This window comes from Bolinopsis microptera, chromosome 9 (assembly GCF_026151205.1).
Source record: "Bolinopsis microptera isolate Bmic1 chromosome 9, MBARI_Bmic_1.0, whole genome shotgun sequence".
NCBI classification, from domain to species: domain Eukaryota; kingdom Metazoa; phylum Ctenophora; class Tentaculata; order Lobata; family Bolinopsidae; genus Bolinopsis; species Bolinopsis microptera.
In genome coordinates, this window is record NC_087080.1 from 12,683,067 (window position 1) to 12,697,520 (window position 14,454).

At 37.0% G+C, this 14,454-nt stretch overlaps 2 protein-coding genes and 1 long non-coding RNA gene across 4 annotated transcripts; 2 read left to right on the forward strand and 1 right to left on the reverse strand.

Moving 5' to 3' along the window:
* On the forward strand, positions 1-1,590 carry LOC134821048 (uncharacterized). Its single transcript, XR_010160963.1, has 5 exons — positions 1-573; positions 719-793; positions 938-1,010; positions 1,159-1,239; positions 1,404-1,590. It is a non-coding gene; the product is annotated as an uncharacterized LOC134821048 (long non-coding RNA).
* A 6,787-nt stretch (positions 1,591-8,377) lies between these two features.
* LOC134820462 (potassium channel subfamily K member 15-like) lies at positions 8,378-13,149 on the forward strand. The gene is made up of 9 exons (XM_063830847.1): positions 8,378-8,539; positions 9,016-9,184; positions 9,429-9,571; positions 10,083-10,263; positions 10,512-10,631; positions 11,070-11,169; positions 11,376-11,424; positions 11,725-11,809; positions 12,530-13,149. The coding sequence occupies exons 1-9, from the start codon at positions 8,387-8,389 to the stop codon at positions 12,637-12,639; spliced, it is 1,110 nt and encodes a 369-aa protein (XP_063686917.1). The 5' UTR covers positions 8,378-8,386; the 3' UTR covers positions 12,640-13,149.
* On the reverse strand, positions 13,005-14,399 carry LOC134820463 (uncharacterized). 2 transcript variants are annotated; one of them, XM_063830849.1, is made up of 3 exons: positions 13,838-14,399; positions 13,596-13,715; positions 13,005-13,367 (listed from the first exon to the last, which is right to left on the reverse strand). In XM_063830849.1, the coding sequence occupies exons 1-3, from the start codon at positions 14,370-14,372 to the stop codon at positions 13,171-13,173; spliced, it is 852 nt and encodes a 283-aa protein (XP_063686919.1). In that variant the 5' UTR covers positions 14,373-14,399; the 3' UTR covers positions 13,005-13,170. The 2 variants fall into 2 exon arrangements, with proteins under 2 accessions (XP_063686919.1, XP_063686918.1); XM_063830848.1 differs by having other exon boundaries at positions 13,590-13,715; positions 13,838-14,377.
* Between the last annotated feature and the right edge of the window lie 55 nt (positions 14,400-14,454).

A 14,454-nucleotide genomic window follows, 5' to 3' on the forward strand; every position in this document is an offset into this window, starting at 1 on the left:
GTAGTAGCTGAGAAGTCAAGTTGGTCCCAAGTGATGCCGTTCATTTGCAATTCATGTGTTAAATATGTGGATTAAAATGGTAAATAAACCATGTAAATTTGCAAATATTCTTCGTAACATAAGGTTTCACAAAGATGAATTAGGTGTTAACTTATATGATTAAGATGAATTAAGTGATCATTTATATGATTAAGATCTGATAGGAGAGATCTGCAGAGCACTGCAGCCATTGGTCAGAAAGGCCATTTAGTGTTATTAGAATTATTTATAACTAAATTATTGGATTAACAGAGTTATTGAATTCGTCAATTAGTGGAACGGTATTTTAACCAGTTTTAGAAACCGGGATTTGTATCAATAACCTGTTGTAATAACCTGTTTGTTGCTACCTGGATAACGCGCTATACCGCCTCATCCACAACTCCCCTTCCACGGAACACTCTGGACTACAAAAGGATGGAAGACAAGTTTATCACGGCCTTTTTCTTCTGCCATCGCTCTTCTTCAGCAACTCCGGCCCGGGGTGGTTTAGTGTGCTGTCTCTCTCTCCCATGTCACTAGTCCATTAAGAAGGTTGGTAGCCCTTGTTTTAATCATTGACCTTATTGTTTGTATCCTTAAAGATCGTTTTAATTTAGTGAGGTTAGAATTAAGTTCATTGATCCAAAAGCCTTAGTATATTATGCGACTAAAATACTTATCCTTTCGTCCCCACCAGAAGTCACCAGAACATTGCAATTGGTTCCCGTCACTTCCGTAAATTCCAGCTAAGCTAGGAAGTTTGTTGCTCGAGGTATTGTTCTATTATTATGTAACCCATTCATTAGATGTTGTTCATTGCAATGTTATTCCCAAATTATTGTTTCACATTGTTCGTAATACTAAGGTCATTCCCGATTGGTTATTAATTAGTTCCTAATAGTTTATCATTTCCTAGGTAATATTGTGGGTGAGCCCTATCCTAACCTGCCTGCTTGTCCCAACCTTAGCACCACCTACCTTATTATCTCGTAAGTCATTGAGCATTAATTGATACGTTCTACATATTTCGTATCTACAGAATACTCTATTTAACTTCATCTTGTTTAATTTTATCCTAGTTAGTATATTATTGTCATTAATTAATCTGTCACTTGCTTATAATTTGTCCCTTTTCAGGACAAACCCCTCCCGCGGATTGTGCCTCGTTCCCAGCCGTTATAAAGAATGTAGGACTAGGAGAGAACGAGGTCAATCACGGTCAGTCACTTATAGATTTAATTTACATTGTGTATTCAATTATTGGTTATCGTTGTATTTACGTATTGTTTTATTATATGTTGATTTATCCAACCTAACGTGTCATTAGATTCTTAATTAATTATATGTCCCCTTTACGTTCTCTTACCAATTCCATTTCGCAGTGATCCTAGAAGCTACCAGTACCTGTCCATCGTCCAGAGAGAGAGTCAGCCAGCCCCGTTATAAATACACACTGCAGTTCCCATTGATCACCCAGCTACCCAACTGATTTAGGGTAACGGACTTTACCATGAAATGGAACACTTATTTTATGTACTATTGGATTGGTCTTGCATTATTTTACAATCCATATTCCCTTGTTTTAATTGGTTATCTTCCAGATATAAATTCATCTAAAAGTTCGAAGTTAAAACTCTAGACATAAATTAACCTAAAAGTTCGAAGTCCATAGTTATACATAAATTATTGTCATAATCTACACTTGTACACATGGGAGTTTGGGTTTGAACTCTGCCCTGAGTGAGTCTCAAGCCGGGAGGTATTCCATAATATCGGAACGTGAATTTCCATACTCTAGTTAAAAGGAGCCCATTATACGTAGTTAAATTAATACCATTCCAATTTAATGAAATATAATACATAAATAATCTCTAGTAGTCATGGGAATTTGGAGCAGTAATTAGGCCGTTAAGTAAAGTTGTCGTGCTGAAACCCGAGTACGCATCTTAACACCCATTGATTCACGATGTCAATCCTTCGCATCTCGCCGATCTGTGGTTGCGAGAAGCATTATTGGATGCGCGCGCGCCCCAGTAGTGAGTAGTGTATCGCGCTACAACGCGGCCAATTACTAGTAACGCATCGCGCTACAAACGTGCTTTTAACGATACCCCTTCAAAAGCTGTGCTCATTTCATCAGACGTATGCATAGCAGTACGGTTTTCACATAGCCATGTGCCTACGCGTACTGCGTGACGCGCTTGTTTCACAAGTCTTTTGCCGCCTACGGCGGTCGCGCGCTACTGCAAGCGAGAGGGCTCTGGTTAGAGCAAGTACGGTTTGCTGGTTGAAGGGGATACAAAAGGTAAATGCAGGACTGCGACTGCGAGCGGTATAATATTCCTTAAAGCGGTAATTAAATATAAATAAGAAAACATTTGCGTATTTATTCGTGCTTTCTATGGATCGACTAGAACATTTGTTGGGAATGAGAGCTAAAGACGTTAGTTGTTATACTTATATTAGTCGTACTTCTTGACACTTGACATGTGTCCAGATAGTACTACATACATGATGCGAATCGGATTTAGATTTAGGTTTAAATTTTATCGTAATCGTATGCGATAAAGTGATCCTTGACGGATGCTACTCGTCTAAATTTCTTCGAAGTAGCGCGCGCAAGTGCTACGAAGTAACGCGCGCCGGGCCAGACCATTAACAATGGTCAAGAGTGATCCTCACTATTAGTATTGCCACACAATACTTACTTAGACTTAGAAATACGACTGCTTGATCTAATTTAAAACTCACCCACCTTTACAAAATATTATTGTCACGTGTAATAAGAAATTTTGCCAATTTCCAATGCACTCGATTATTGGTGGTACCTAAGGGTGGTGTCTAACCAACAAGTGTAACGTAAATTGGCTGAGAAATAATATAAATAAATGGAGGGATTTTAAGATCGGACTTATTTTATGTCCGAGACACCACGGTAAAGAACTCAAAAGAACCCAAAAACACTGTTACTGGTAGTTCATTGTTGATTTTAGTTCACCGTCAGTGACGTCGTGAAACAATTGCAGCTGAAATGTGATCTCGAAAACGAGGTATGTACTCGAGTAGCAGCAGATAAAAAATGTATTAAAAATCAGGCCAGTCAGATAAGATGGTTCAGATACGATATTTACAGTTACAACTTACAGTTACATTATATTCTTATATTGTGTTTAACTTCAATTTTTCTCGTCACCTATATCTGTCTGACAGTTTTATTTTGCATTTTGAAATTATTTGATAGCTGCCATTGAATTTGCAAAGTTGCAGGTGCTCTAAATCTATTTACCTTTATTTAAATTTTATCTGCTATACTGAAATAGGAAAACAAAAGGAGTTGACCGCACTCCAGGACCATCAGCCAAATCAGATCCGCGGCAGTGGGACCCAGAGTTCTGTTAAATTCAAGTTAAACGTACTAAACTCAACAATCTGGCAGAACTACTGGGCTGGCAAGAAGAGCAAGTATTTAAATTTAATACCTTACTCCCCCAGTGTGACCGAAGCACGTGACGTGTTGCTTGGCCGACTAAAATCGTAAATGGAGTATAGTATAAAATCGTGGTGATGCCTGATGGCGATGCTTACTAGTACTACAGTCGTAATACTAATTGTGTTCTTCCATCATCCGTTTTCCGCCCAAAGTCTCAACAACATCACGTCCACCTAGTAATACTAATAAAATCACAGTGCTGGCAAGCACGACCGGTGCATTTATTGTGGGTATACTATGTACCCCCTTTACTATTATACCCCCTTTACTATTATACCCCCTTTGGTACACGTTACAAGCCTCTTTCGTGTTTCGTGCACGCGAAGCGTGCACTCCAGCCGGAGGAGGCGGCCGAAGGCCGCCGCCTCCGGCAGGAGTTTTTCAGGCATTAAGACTCATCGGAAGTCGTTCAGCAGATTTAATTTTAGTTCAAAACATTCTAATTTGATGTCAAAGATGACAGGAATAATAAATAGTTATGTTGAGAATTTTAAGAAATTTGCATAAAATACTCGCCAGCACTGTTATACGAAATTCGGTAAAAAACCCAAAATCGCCATATTCAGGAGCCTTAATAACCATGTTAAAATCGAGTTAGAGATCTGAAATTTTTCAGAGCGTCTAGACGTTGACCAAATCGACTGCAAAAAAAGTTTCAGGTCTCAGGATAATCGGGAAATGGGTTTTCTAGAACCCCTGTTTTACGATAGATTGTCGTGATACATACATATATATACATATATATACATATATATATATACATATATTCAGGGATAGACGCTTTGCCAGTCAAATGTAGCCTGTTTTTAATTGTCCATAGATTCAAAAGTATAAAAGATACAGCAATTTCCGACCACAGGTCTTGAAAATAATTGTTTACACTTTAGTTTACATTGTATAAACAAATTATTTGACGTCATGAACACCCCTTGATGACGTCATCAAGTTAACCGTTTTTAAAACTTGATTTTTGACAAAGTAATAACTTTTAAAAATGATTTTACACCATTAAAAAGTAATTGAATTCAAAATCTGAGGAATTTTGTATCTTAGATAATTGTTCAAGCATTCTGAAAATCTACCGGAAAGTTTTTCTAGCTTGCTCCTTCATAAAGATATTCGTGATTGAAGTTTGTGCTTTTTTGAAGAATTATTTTATAAAAACGTCAATTTTGCGATTTAGTATTCTCTGGTGTTGGGCCATGCCTTGGGTTGTGGAGCTCAGTTCTGCTTCCTATAGGTATAAATTGTGCATTAGGCTAGTTTTAAAGTTGAAAATCGAAAAGTTGCACACGTGGGGACACGCCCAAATTGATAGAAAATTGCTAAAATCACTGAAAATTGCTGTTTTCGTCATTTTCTGTCAACTTTAGAGTGCCGTTGTGATTACAGTTCTTCTTGAAATACTTTGAAACTTTGCATGCTTATCAAGCTATATATAAAACAATTACACGCAAAAATTTACGGCGATTCAATATTGGATGCGCACGCAACGTCCGCTTAAAGTTTGCACGTGCGAAAAGTGAGAATTTTGCTCATTCGTGATTTCCAACAAATTCTGCTTTTTAATGTCATTATATATGAATTTAATGCCAACTTGAATGAGTATAAAGTGGCATATTCAGTCAGTGATCGACCGATATGCTTACCTAAACACAAGGAAATGTTTTTAAAGGAAAAATTTCTAAATCGTGGAAACTTCCTCCTTATTAATATTAATGAAGATATCAGTTTATATTTCGACGTTATAAAGTACCCTGACATTATAATCAAAAAGAGATGATATTTTACCAAAACCCATAATCATGGGTAGAGTGGACCACTGGCAGCGGTCCACTCTACCCATGATTATGGGTTTTGGTAAAATTATGAAATATGAAAAGCGTGAAACAATCAAAAAATAAAGTATGTAAATTATATAATTGTCTATCAAATACAGATAACGTCCGTAAGATACTCCTTCATATACTGATCAGTGTCCGAGAGACATGATTACCGGCATGTCCTCTAAAATCACCTAATTTGTTACATTTTAGGGAGGGGCGCTAAAAAGGGAAGGGGTGCATTTTCGGCGGGGGGCGCCAACAGGCAAGGTTACGCCACTGCATTATAGTCGAATATATGACATATAACAGTCAGTTTGTAGATGTACAGTATAACTCATGAGTCATGAGTGTATTCGAATGTACGCGTCTCAATTTATATACCGTGTCCTTAGTAATTGTTTTACTTGCCATCTGTTGTCTCTGCTGGAGAGAAAGGGACCACCTTTGTTTTGATAGCTCACAGTTTTAATTACTTGGGAATACAATCCTGAAATTCAGCAAACTACTCAATACATATATGAGTACCCAAAACCCTATTTTTGGTATATCCAATAAATAAATAATATCCGGTCCCAGATGTATAAAATACTTTAAACTGGACCATTCTAATGCTTGTAGCGGGGGAGAGAGGCTCTGAATGTATTATATTATATTATATATATATACAATTCCTTTTACTATTATTTGCATTATTCCCTAACTATACTGTCCTTTCTTTTTTTGCTCTTTCTTTTATTACCAGTCTACACATATAATTTATAATTGTAATTGTATACTTTATAAACATCTTCAGGATACCGCTTCGTAAAGGGAGGGTATAGAAAATAAGAGGCGACGTTCTTTTGACCCTTAATTTCGCTGTTTCCTTTCTGCACAGTTTTTAATTTTATATATATAATCCCACCCCACAATCCACATGACATTCATTCAACCCGATTTTGTTTGTTAAGTGATATTTCGTCTTTGATGTTGTCTGGTTTTTTTTTGGGAGAAACTAATGCCAATGGCCGCGCGTTGATCAAAAATGTCACGTGACCTATAACTTTACTCAAGAACTATAGATCTACATTCTACATGACACGTACCAGGGTTAGTTGTATGCTCTGGCAAAGTTCCAGCACACAGCTTAATGCCTATTATCAAGTTTCTTGGACCAGTTCCAAAACCTGTCTTTAAGGTTACACTAATTGTCCGGTACATTTTTTCGTAGCGAATGCCCAGTCTAGTTTGATATGAGCTGACGTGTATCGTCGTCTACTTTGATGAACTCTAGTTCAGGAGACAATATCGACTCCACTATTTTTGCTTTCCCAGGGCCCAGCTAAACTCGACGCCATTCTTCACTCAGCGTTCGGATTGAGGAACTACTTAACAAATAAAACACCAACTTCAACGGTCAAAGTACATTAGTTTTATTTATTTAGTAATATCGGTAATATTTTTTAAAATTTTTTTTCTTTTGATATAGAGGTACTAGCAGTTGCCACATAAATTAGGTCCAGGATCATTATATTACATAACGCCGGACTTCTAGGCATGGTGGTTGGTTGTGGGACACACTCAAATAAGTAAGGTTGAGAGACCTCAAATATCCCTAAACTTAAAGAGATATCAACAGAGTGTGAGCCTGATTAACCTGTGAATAGAGTTTGCCCGGCCTTGAGTATGGCAGACAGTATTTTTTGAGTAATATACGTCTCTTACTTCTCCAATTCCATTTTCCATACAGATCCCAAATAATGAGAATGAAAGGTAAATCTTAAACCGAATTATATAGTTTTATATATAGCTACATTAGCAGTTGACCCATCGTTTCATGTGATCATGTTCAGCTCCTGACCCACTTATCAGAACATTCCCCCGCTCTGGGGTACATAGTCATGTGTTGTTATAATTGTGTGCAGAAGCTTCATGTGCGGGCTCTTGTCTAGGCTTTATCTTTGAACCTTTCAAGAGTTAAGAGAGAAGAGTTATACTGACTCAATATACGATACATTATATAAGATAAACCTGCAAACGAATCCCAGATTAAACCGATACCAAACATAAAACATGTGTGAACTGTGACGTTGCTCCGTGCTCACTGCACGTATCTGATTATACTTTGTTTACGTCATATCTTTTATCTCCTGCGAATTGGAACATTTCACAAGGATACTATTTCAGTGCTCTCTAATTTGTAATAGTCTATATATAGGAAGAAGAGTTCCTCACTCTCTGACGACAACTTTTCTTCTGTACAGTTTCCAGGGTACCGTCCTTTTGTGTTATATTACATTGTACCTGTTCACTAATCTTCCTTCGCGTTTAAAACTTCCTTTGTGTTAATTCACATTTCACATGTGTGCTATGGTTTAAACTCTTGTTTGATCTTGTGAGGTCTTTTATTGTCTGTTATATATTCAGTTTTCTAATTACCACCTGTTGAAGCTGTTCCTACATTTTAGTGATATTCCAGTTACTTTTATCTTGCTTTATATTTGGTCTGTACTACTACTACTACTATTGTAAAATATGTGTAGTTTTAAAGGTTTTACTGTAATTATGAACCACTATAATTACTGTAATAGGTAGGAACAAACCAGGCTGCTTAACTTCGGGTTGTGACAAATTGCAAATTAGATTTCCGTCACTTCTTTGTCAGCTGGCCAACACTCAGCTCATCAAATGGCTGTACTCTGATTCCTCTCTAATTCCTCTCCCAGTCATCAAGTTTCAAATACGCAGAGTGTTATGTAAGTATGTAGCAGATAAGATTCCAGCATACTGTAATACTGTACCACACGTCCGCACGACTCGGTTTTTAAACACGTGCACCGACCTCATGAAGATTTATCATTTTTGCAGCTTTGATAATCTCGTAATTTTTGTTTCTTTGCAGTTTTTGAAGGTAGTTTATAGGTTAGTCTCCATCTTATTTCCTAGTTTTGTTAATAAGTTAACGCCGTTATCATCACTGGGCCTCGACTAGTTACTGTATACAGTAACTAATATACATATTAGTATGTACAACTTGTATAAAAACTGTTTTACTAGGAGCTGATTAATAATGGGTTTGAACACGGTGTTACGATTTACAATGAACTTCATGGTCTCCCTGGCTATGATACTAGGTTACGTGGCAGTGGGGGCGGTAGTGTTCGTGTCCCTGGAGTGGCAGGATGAACAGGAGCGGGGCAAACAGGCTCACCACATGCTCCAGGTACCAGCCCACTTCATACAGTTGGAAGAGGCAAAACTTTAAATGCGCGAATTAGTGGCAAAACTTAAATATTCAAGCATTGGATTTAAACGAAATCGTCGGATTATGTTCATCATTTCTCAAACTTGGCAACCCGTATTCAATGAACACAAACTGCACTGCAAATTTAATGAACTTTGAAATTATAAATTTTTGATTTATTTAACCAACGTATTTTAACTAAATTCGTAAATTTTCTCTAAATTGGAAGCTCTGCTTCTGAGCGATTGGAACTGTAACATGTAAGCCCTCTAAATCAGTGCGAAATTTGATCCGATAACATCACGACACCCTAATACTAGTGGAGGGTTACGTTATTAATCACGTTATTATTATTAATTCATTGCGTGATCTGAATGTAGTCATTCTAAAATTGAACATTTTTACTTTAACGTATAATCCTTTCCCGACTGCTTTACTAATTTTGTTTTTTCCAGAAGTTTCAGAAGAAGTACAATCTGTCAAAAGATAATGTCTCAGATTTTATTGAAGTGTTTTCTGAAATGAACAAGCTTATGAAAGGACACCTTAGACACACCAAGCCAGAAAATGTGTGGACTTTCGAGGGAGCTTTTTACTTCTGTACGACAGCCATCACTACTATCGGTAAGCTGCAGTTTCTTCAGAATATCATGCTCAAGTCTCAATATATGCACTCTGCTGGCAATCTGGCAGTCTGGCTGCTGGCAGACTTCCAACCTCATACTCCTGTCCCAGAATTCTGTGTGGTGTTTTCTTACATGGTGTCTTACTGTCTCGACCAATATATTGCTGTGAAATAGAGCTGCTAATGCGGTCGCTATATATAGCTTATATAGCTTATATTGGTCACTAAATAGTTACAACCCAGGTACTGGCAACATAACACCCAACACAAGCGCTGGAAGATGGTTCTGTATTGCTTACGTCCTTCTCGGTATACCTCTCTTATCTCTGTTCTTTGGAATGACTGGATATTATCTCACACAGTTACTCAGACTTGCCATACTCAAGGTTAGAATATAATTAATACTTAATATGGTAATAGGACAATAACTATAGGCAAAGTTTGGAGATACTCAAAGTTTTGAGTTTTTCATACATTTCCTAGTGTATGGTATTTACTCATGGTTTGGACATAAGCTCGCCAAGCAATACTGTAATTTATTTAATTTAGAGAAGAAGTTTGAGCAAAAACTTTAGGAAACTGGAATGTGAGGAATGAGCTTCAGACCATTTGTGAAAGTGCAGTGGTGAGGGTGTGTATCACTCTTAGAATGGTTTCAATGTTTTAAAATACAAATGAACTTAACGTGACTTCAGTCTTGGCAGGAACATTAATGCGGTACCAACTTAATATAAGGTGATAGCAGGTTCTAGGGCAGATCTTTTGCGAGTCTCAAATAAATAATTCTTAAAGCGTAAAATAATGCATATCTGTATACTTTTAGTTACATAATTCAACAACAGAGTAAACAATGTGGCAGCTCAGCACCAAATACGTATTTATACGACTATATTTCAGATAGAAGGTTGCTCCAAAGTGAGAATGAAGTTGTTCCTGCGACAGTGCACATTTGTAATGATCACCTGGTTTATAGGTGCTATATGTCTGTGTGTGTATGCGATGTGGATGTACTACAGTATCTCACACTGGACTATTGGGGAGAGTATCTACTTTTCTCTAACTACCTTCTCAACTATAGGTTTAGTATATATATAGTATATAGTAATATTTAGTGCTGTTTATAATTTACATAGATATTAGTATTTTTGGTGGTATTAACTAACTTTGGAGGGAACAGAATTAGCTGAAACACTTATATGAAATGGAGATTTTGGGGACTCTCTGGGATGATTACTGGGACCTGTACCGACCATTTCCCGTGGGAATCGCTTTGTTGCGAATTATTCCGACAAAAATATATATTTGACTTTTAACTAATCTCCCCAGGTTTTGGGGACTACACAAACTATAACGGTACCCAAAGCGAGTTTCCTCTCGTAATCTCCTCCTTTGTAGTGCTGACATTAATGTTACCAGCCTCCAGCTTACTATTCAGCACTACAGCAGGTCTGTCATACATTTAGTAGTCAATTAGTTTATAGTTCATAGTCACTTAATTAGATGATAATTAGTTAATTTGATGATGTTCACTATATATTTAAGACTCTGATGATGATTTAGTGTTGGTTTTAATTGGTATTTTCTAATCCTGCTATGAATGTATTCAAGAAATGTATCATGTCATGTTAAACTTAAATAAACCGCCATTGTGCCATGTTGCGCTTGTGTTACATTAAAGGACTTACCAGCGCTATTATTAGTACCAAGTTAACGACGAATGAAGAGGTTTATAATGAACAGTGTGTAACAGTCTCGAATATATTATATATGATTGAGAACAATAAACACTAATCTCTTTTATTGAGACTTCTCATGATGGTACCTCAACATTGAACCTCAACATTGAACCCTAATATATAAAATTGAAAGAGTGAATTCTCTCAGAACTGCTGCAAACGCTGATTTGCCCGATTTATATAAAATCCGGACTGGTGAAGAAATCAGAACTACAACGAATACTTGCAGAAGATCAGTTATTGTACAAGTACGTGTTTTTACGTTTATAGTAAACTGCATCAGTTATCGAATGTACAATTGTACATTCATTGTACGTGTCTTTACTAAGAAGACGAAATAAAGTCAGGTCTCCAAAACCACACTCAATACTTATGATGGTTTGATAGTTTATGGGTTGAGTATATTTTTTGTAAAGTTTAAGTAAAACACTTTTAATAAAACTTTTGCCAACAGGTATAGAAAAATGAAAAAAGAAATGAAGGAGTACGACACTTTTAAGAGGGTAAGGATAACATTTGTATGGAATTTATACTATATTATATATAATATAATACTATATTACTATAGTGTTCTTCGCTCTTGCCTATAAACTTGTTAAATTTTAGTTAATTCCAAAACATAATGAACTCTGATCAATCAAAGACAGAGGTGGGTAAAAGTAGGGAGTTTACACGTGTCAAACAGCGCGCGCGTCACCTCCTCGCTATAACCCACGTCTATGATAATGAGTTTCAGTCATTATCATAGTTATACTGTATACATTACTGTTATATGTTATGTACGACCTTGTAAAACTGTGCAGGCTACGAGACACGATTTAGACAGACAGCACTTAATTAACGAAGAAGAAGAGGATGATAAGGATTTCCTGCACGAATCTTCTTTAGGTAAGCGGTTACTTAGCCATCACTTTGAAATTATCATAGTCATAATTTTAAACCTACAATTTTTGTACAACTGGTTTTGTGATGCGTCCCATTTCGTTGTACCAGATGGATTTCTGCCCAGGTGGCGGAAAGGCTGATGGCAAAACAAGGCACATCTTGCCCCATTCCTCAATCCTATATACAAAGTATTTTTATTATTGATTTGGGGATGTAGCCTTATCTTTTTGTGTGTATAATTATTGTATAATGTGCATAATTATGTTATCAGCTTCCTACCAAAATGTGTGGAATGTGTAATCGTCCTGATAAGTTGATTTGGGGTGGGCGCAAGCAGATATTCGAATGGTCACTATTTTCATTGATATAAATGATTCGTAAAATTAATGGGCCAGAAAGTTTCATCGGTCCCAACTGTGAATACTGAATATAAAGAGGAATCCGACACACATTTCCGTGGAAAATGCCCATATAACTCTTCGCTCATTAAATTCAAGATGTATTATCTTTCGGTCAATCGAATCTATTATAACAAATTACGCATCTCCACTATCATTATCACTATGCCACCATCATCAACCGCCCGACCACACCTAACTCCAGCTCTAGTTTAGTTTTCCAGGCAGACTTAATTGGTCCCACACGCTTGTCCTTTTTAAAAACATTTCTAATTTCTAAACATTCGACAATTAAGTTCCGGCAACTTACATTTATCTATTTCAGGGTACGGTATAATACAAGAATATCTATCTGGTATAGAAAGTGATGATGGTGATGGTTGTTCATCATGTGATGACGGTTTAGGTACCGGACGACCCCAGAGCCAGGATTAAACTGGAATATTCTACAACTTTATAGAACATTCCCTACAATCTGTCAGATTGAAGTGAATAATGACAACAATCTGTGCTAAGAGTAACCACTCAGAATAAACCACCACTGGTCTTAGAACCACAACGGAAACGATCTAGGTTAGTTTTGATTGAAGGAATGTTTGAAATTGAAGCTCCGGATTTACTGTAATGCCTGGTTATTAAAAGCAGTTTCTCCTCTGAATTATTATTGTTTGTCTCGATTTAAAGACCGATTTTTAACTATTTGAGTGTATTTGAAGACTGGATATTCGTGAAGATTTTAAATATTTGTGCTTTTATGTATAATTTCGTATGCTTGTGAAGCAAGTTGTCATGAAACGATATTTTTAAAATAATTTTTATGTTTTTGATAACTGTATTTACAATTTACATCTGAATTTCATATAAAATCAAAAACTGAACGACATATCTTTACTTGTAACCAGCAGGCTGTAGTCTTACAAAACAAAAATGACCGTAAATCCACAATCTAACCTCAGCTTGAACCTCTCACAGCGCATTTTTCAACAGTCCACAATCATGAATACAAAGTGGTCTCTTTGGTCTCTCGTTATAAGTCTCAACGTTTTCAATATCGTCCAGCACACTCATACCCTCAATGAGACAGCCGAACGCTACATACTGCTGGTCCATCCAGGGGGCAGGAGCAAATGTGATGTAGAATTGTGAGCCGTTTGTGTGGGGTCCTGCGAGATAAAGTTAGTCAAAATAGAGTGTGAGCCGTTCATTAGTGTTTACTGCCTGGGCCAATAATTAATTAACTGTCCATTGTGTCTAGTTGGTCACTACAGAGTGGGCCAGAATAAATAGAGTGAGAAATTCTGTCCTGCTTCACATGTCAACTATGTGTACCTATTGTACTTATTGTGTATCTAGAATTCAGAATACAAGACAAATAAGTTGCTAACCCCTACCATCATTGGCCATGCCAATAGTTCCCCGCTTCAAGTGTTTCACTGCATAGTTTTCATCGCTGAACTTTCCTCCCTCAAATGATTCGCTGTTTCCTCCACTTCCATTAACGAAGTCACCCCCTGTAAAGTAAAACCTTAAGAACAAATTTTATAAAATCGTATCATTAAGGAAAGCCATTTGCTATTGATTTCTATAATAACTAAAAATTTCTATCCGAAGAACAAATGTAAAGAGATTTCACCTTGGACCCAGCCGTTCTTCACGATTCTGTGCATGCTGGTTGAGGCGAACTTCTTATTATCTGTTTTTGAACATAAAAGATCGACAAAATTCTTCACAGTATCAGGGACAATGTCTTTGTACAGTTCAAATATAACTCGCCCCATAGGTCTTTTGTCGTGTGTGAAATCAACATAAACAAATTCACGCTCGGTATTTTCAAGGTAACCTTTGTATGCTTGATTTGCAAGAGCCTCGTAGAATGCAGGTGGCCTGAAATCAATCATACCGAATTTGTCTTTCGTCCACCTCATGAAATCATCACCATTTCCAATAAGCTCGCCTTCGACAAAGGCCATTGTGCCATTCTTGAACCCCCATATTTCTCCTCTGATATCAGTTTTCTTTTCGGTCAGGAAACTCTCCCAGTCAGTGTCAGTCAGCTCATGAAGGTTGAGCTTCAATGCACCTTTGTGAGTCCGATCAAGTGTCTCAACTGCCAACTTAATCATGTGGAACTCATGATCCTTTATTTTACCGTAAATCTGAACGTCCATCCTGAAATAAGAGTATCAATTTAGTTGCCATAGCAACCAACACATTGCGCGCGCAAAGATCAACCAATTTTATATCCGCGCC

Coding starts and splice junctions, on each gene's coding strand:
- LOC134820463 (XM_063830848.1), bottom strand. CDS start 14,372: ATGGACGTTCAGATTTACGGTAAAATAAAGGATCATGAGTTCCACATG. Junction 13,716..13,837: donor GAAGAACGGCTGGGTCCAAG/GTGAAATCTCTT, acceptor TTTACTTTACAG/GGGGTGACTTCGTTAATGGA. Junction 13,368..13,589: donor CATGGCCAATGATGGTAGGG/GTTAGCAACTTA, acceptor TTTATCTCGCAG/GACCCCACACAAACGGCTCA.
- LOC134820462 (XM_063830847.1), top strand. CDS start 8,387: ATGGGTTTGAACACGGTGTTACGATTTACAATGAACTTCATGGTCTCC. Junction 10,264..10,511: donor AACTACCTTCTCAACTATAG/GTTTAGTATATA, acceptor TAATCTCCCCAG/GTTTTGGGGACTACACAAAC. Junction 11,425..11,724: donor AGTACGACACTTTTAAGAGG/GTAAGGATAACA, acceptor AAAACTGTGCAG/GCTACGAGACACGATTTAGA.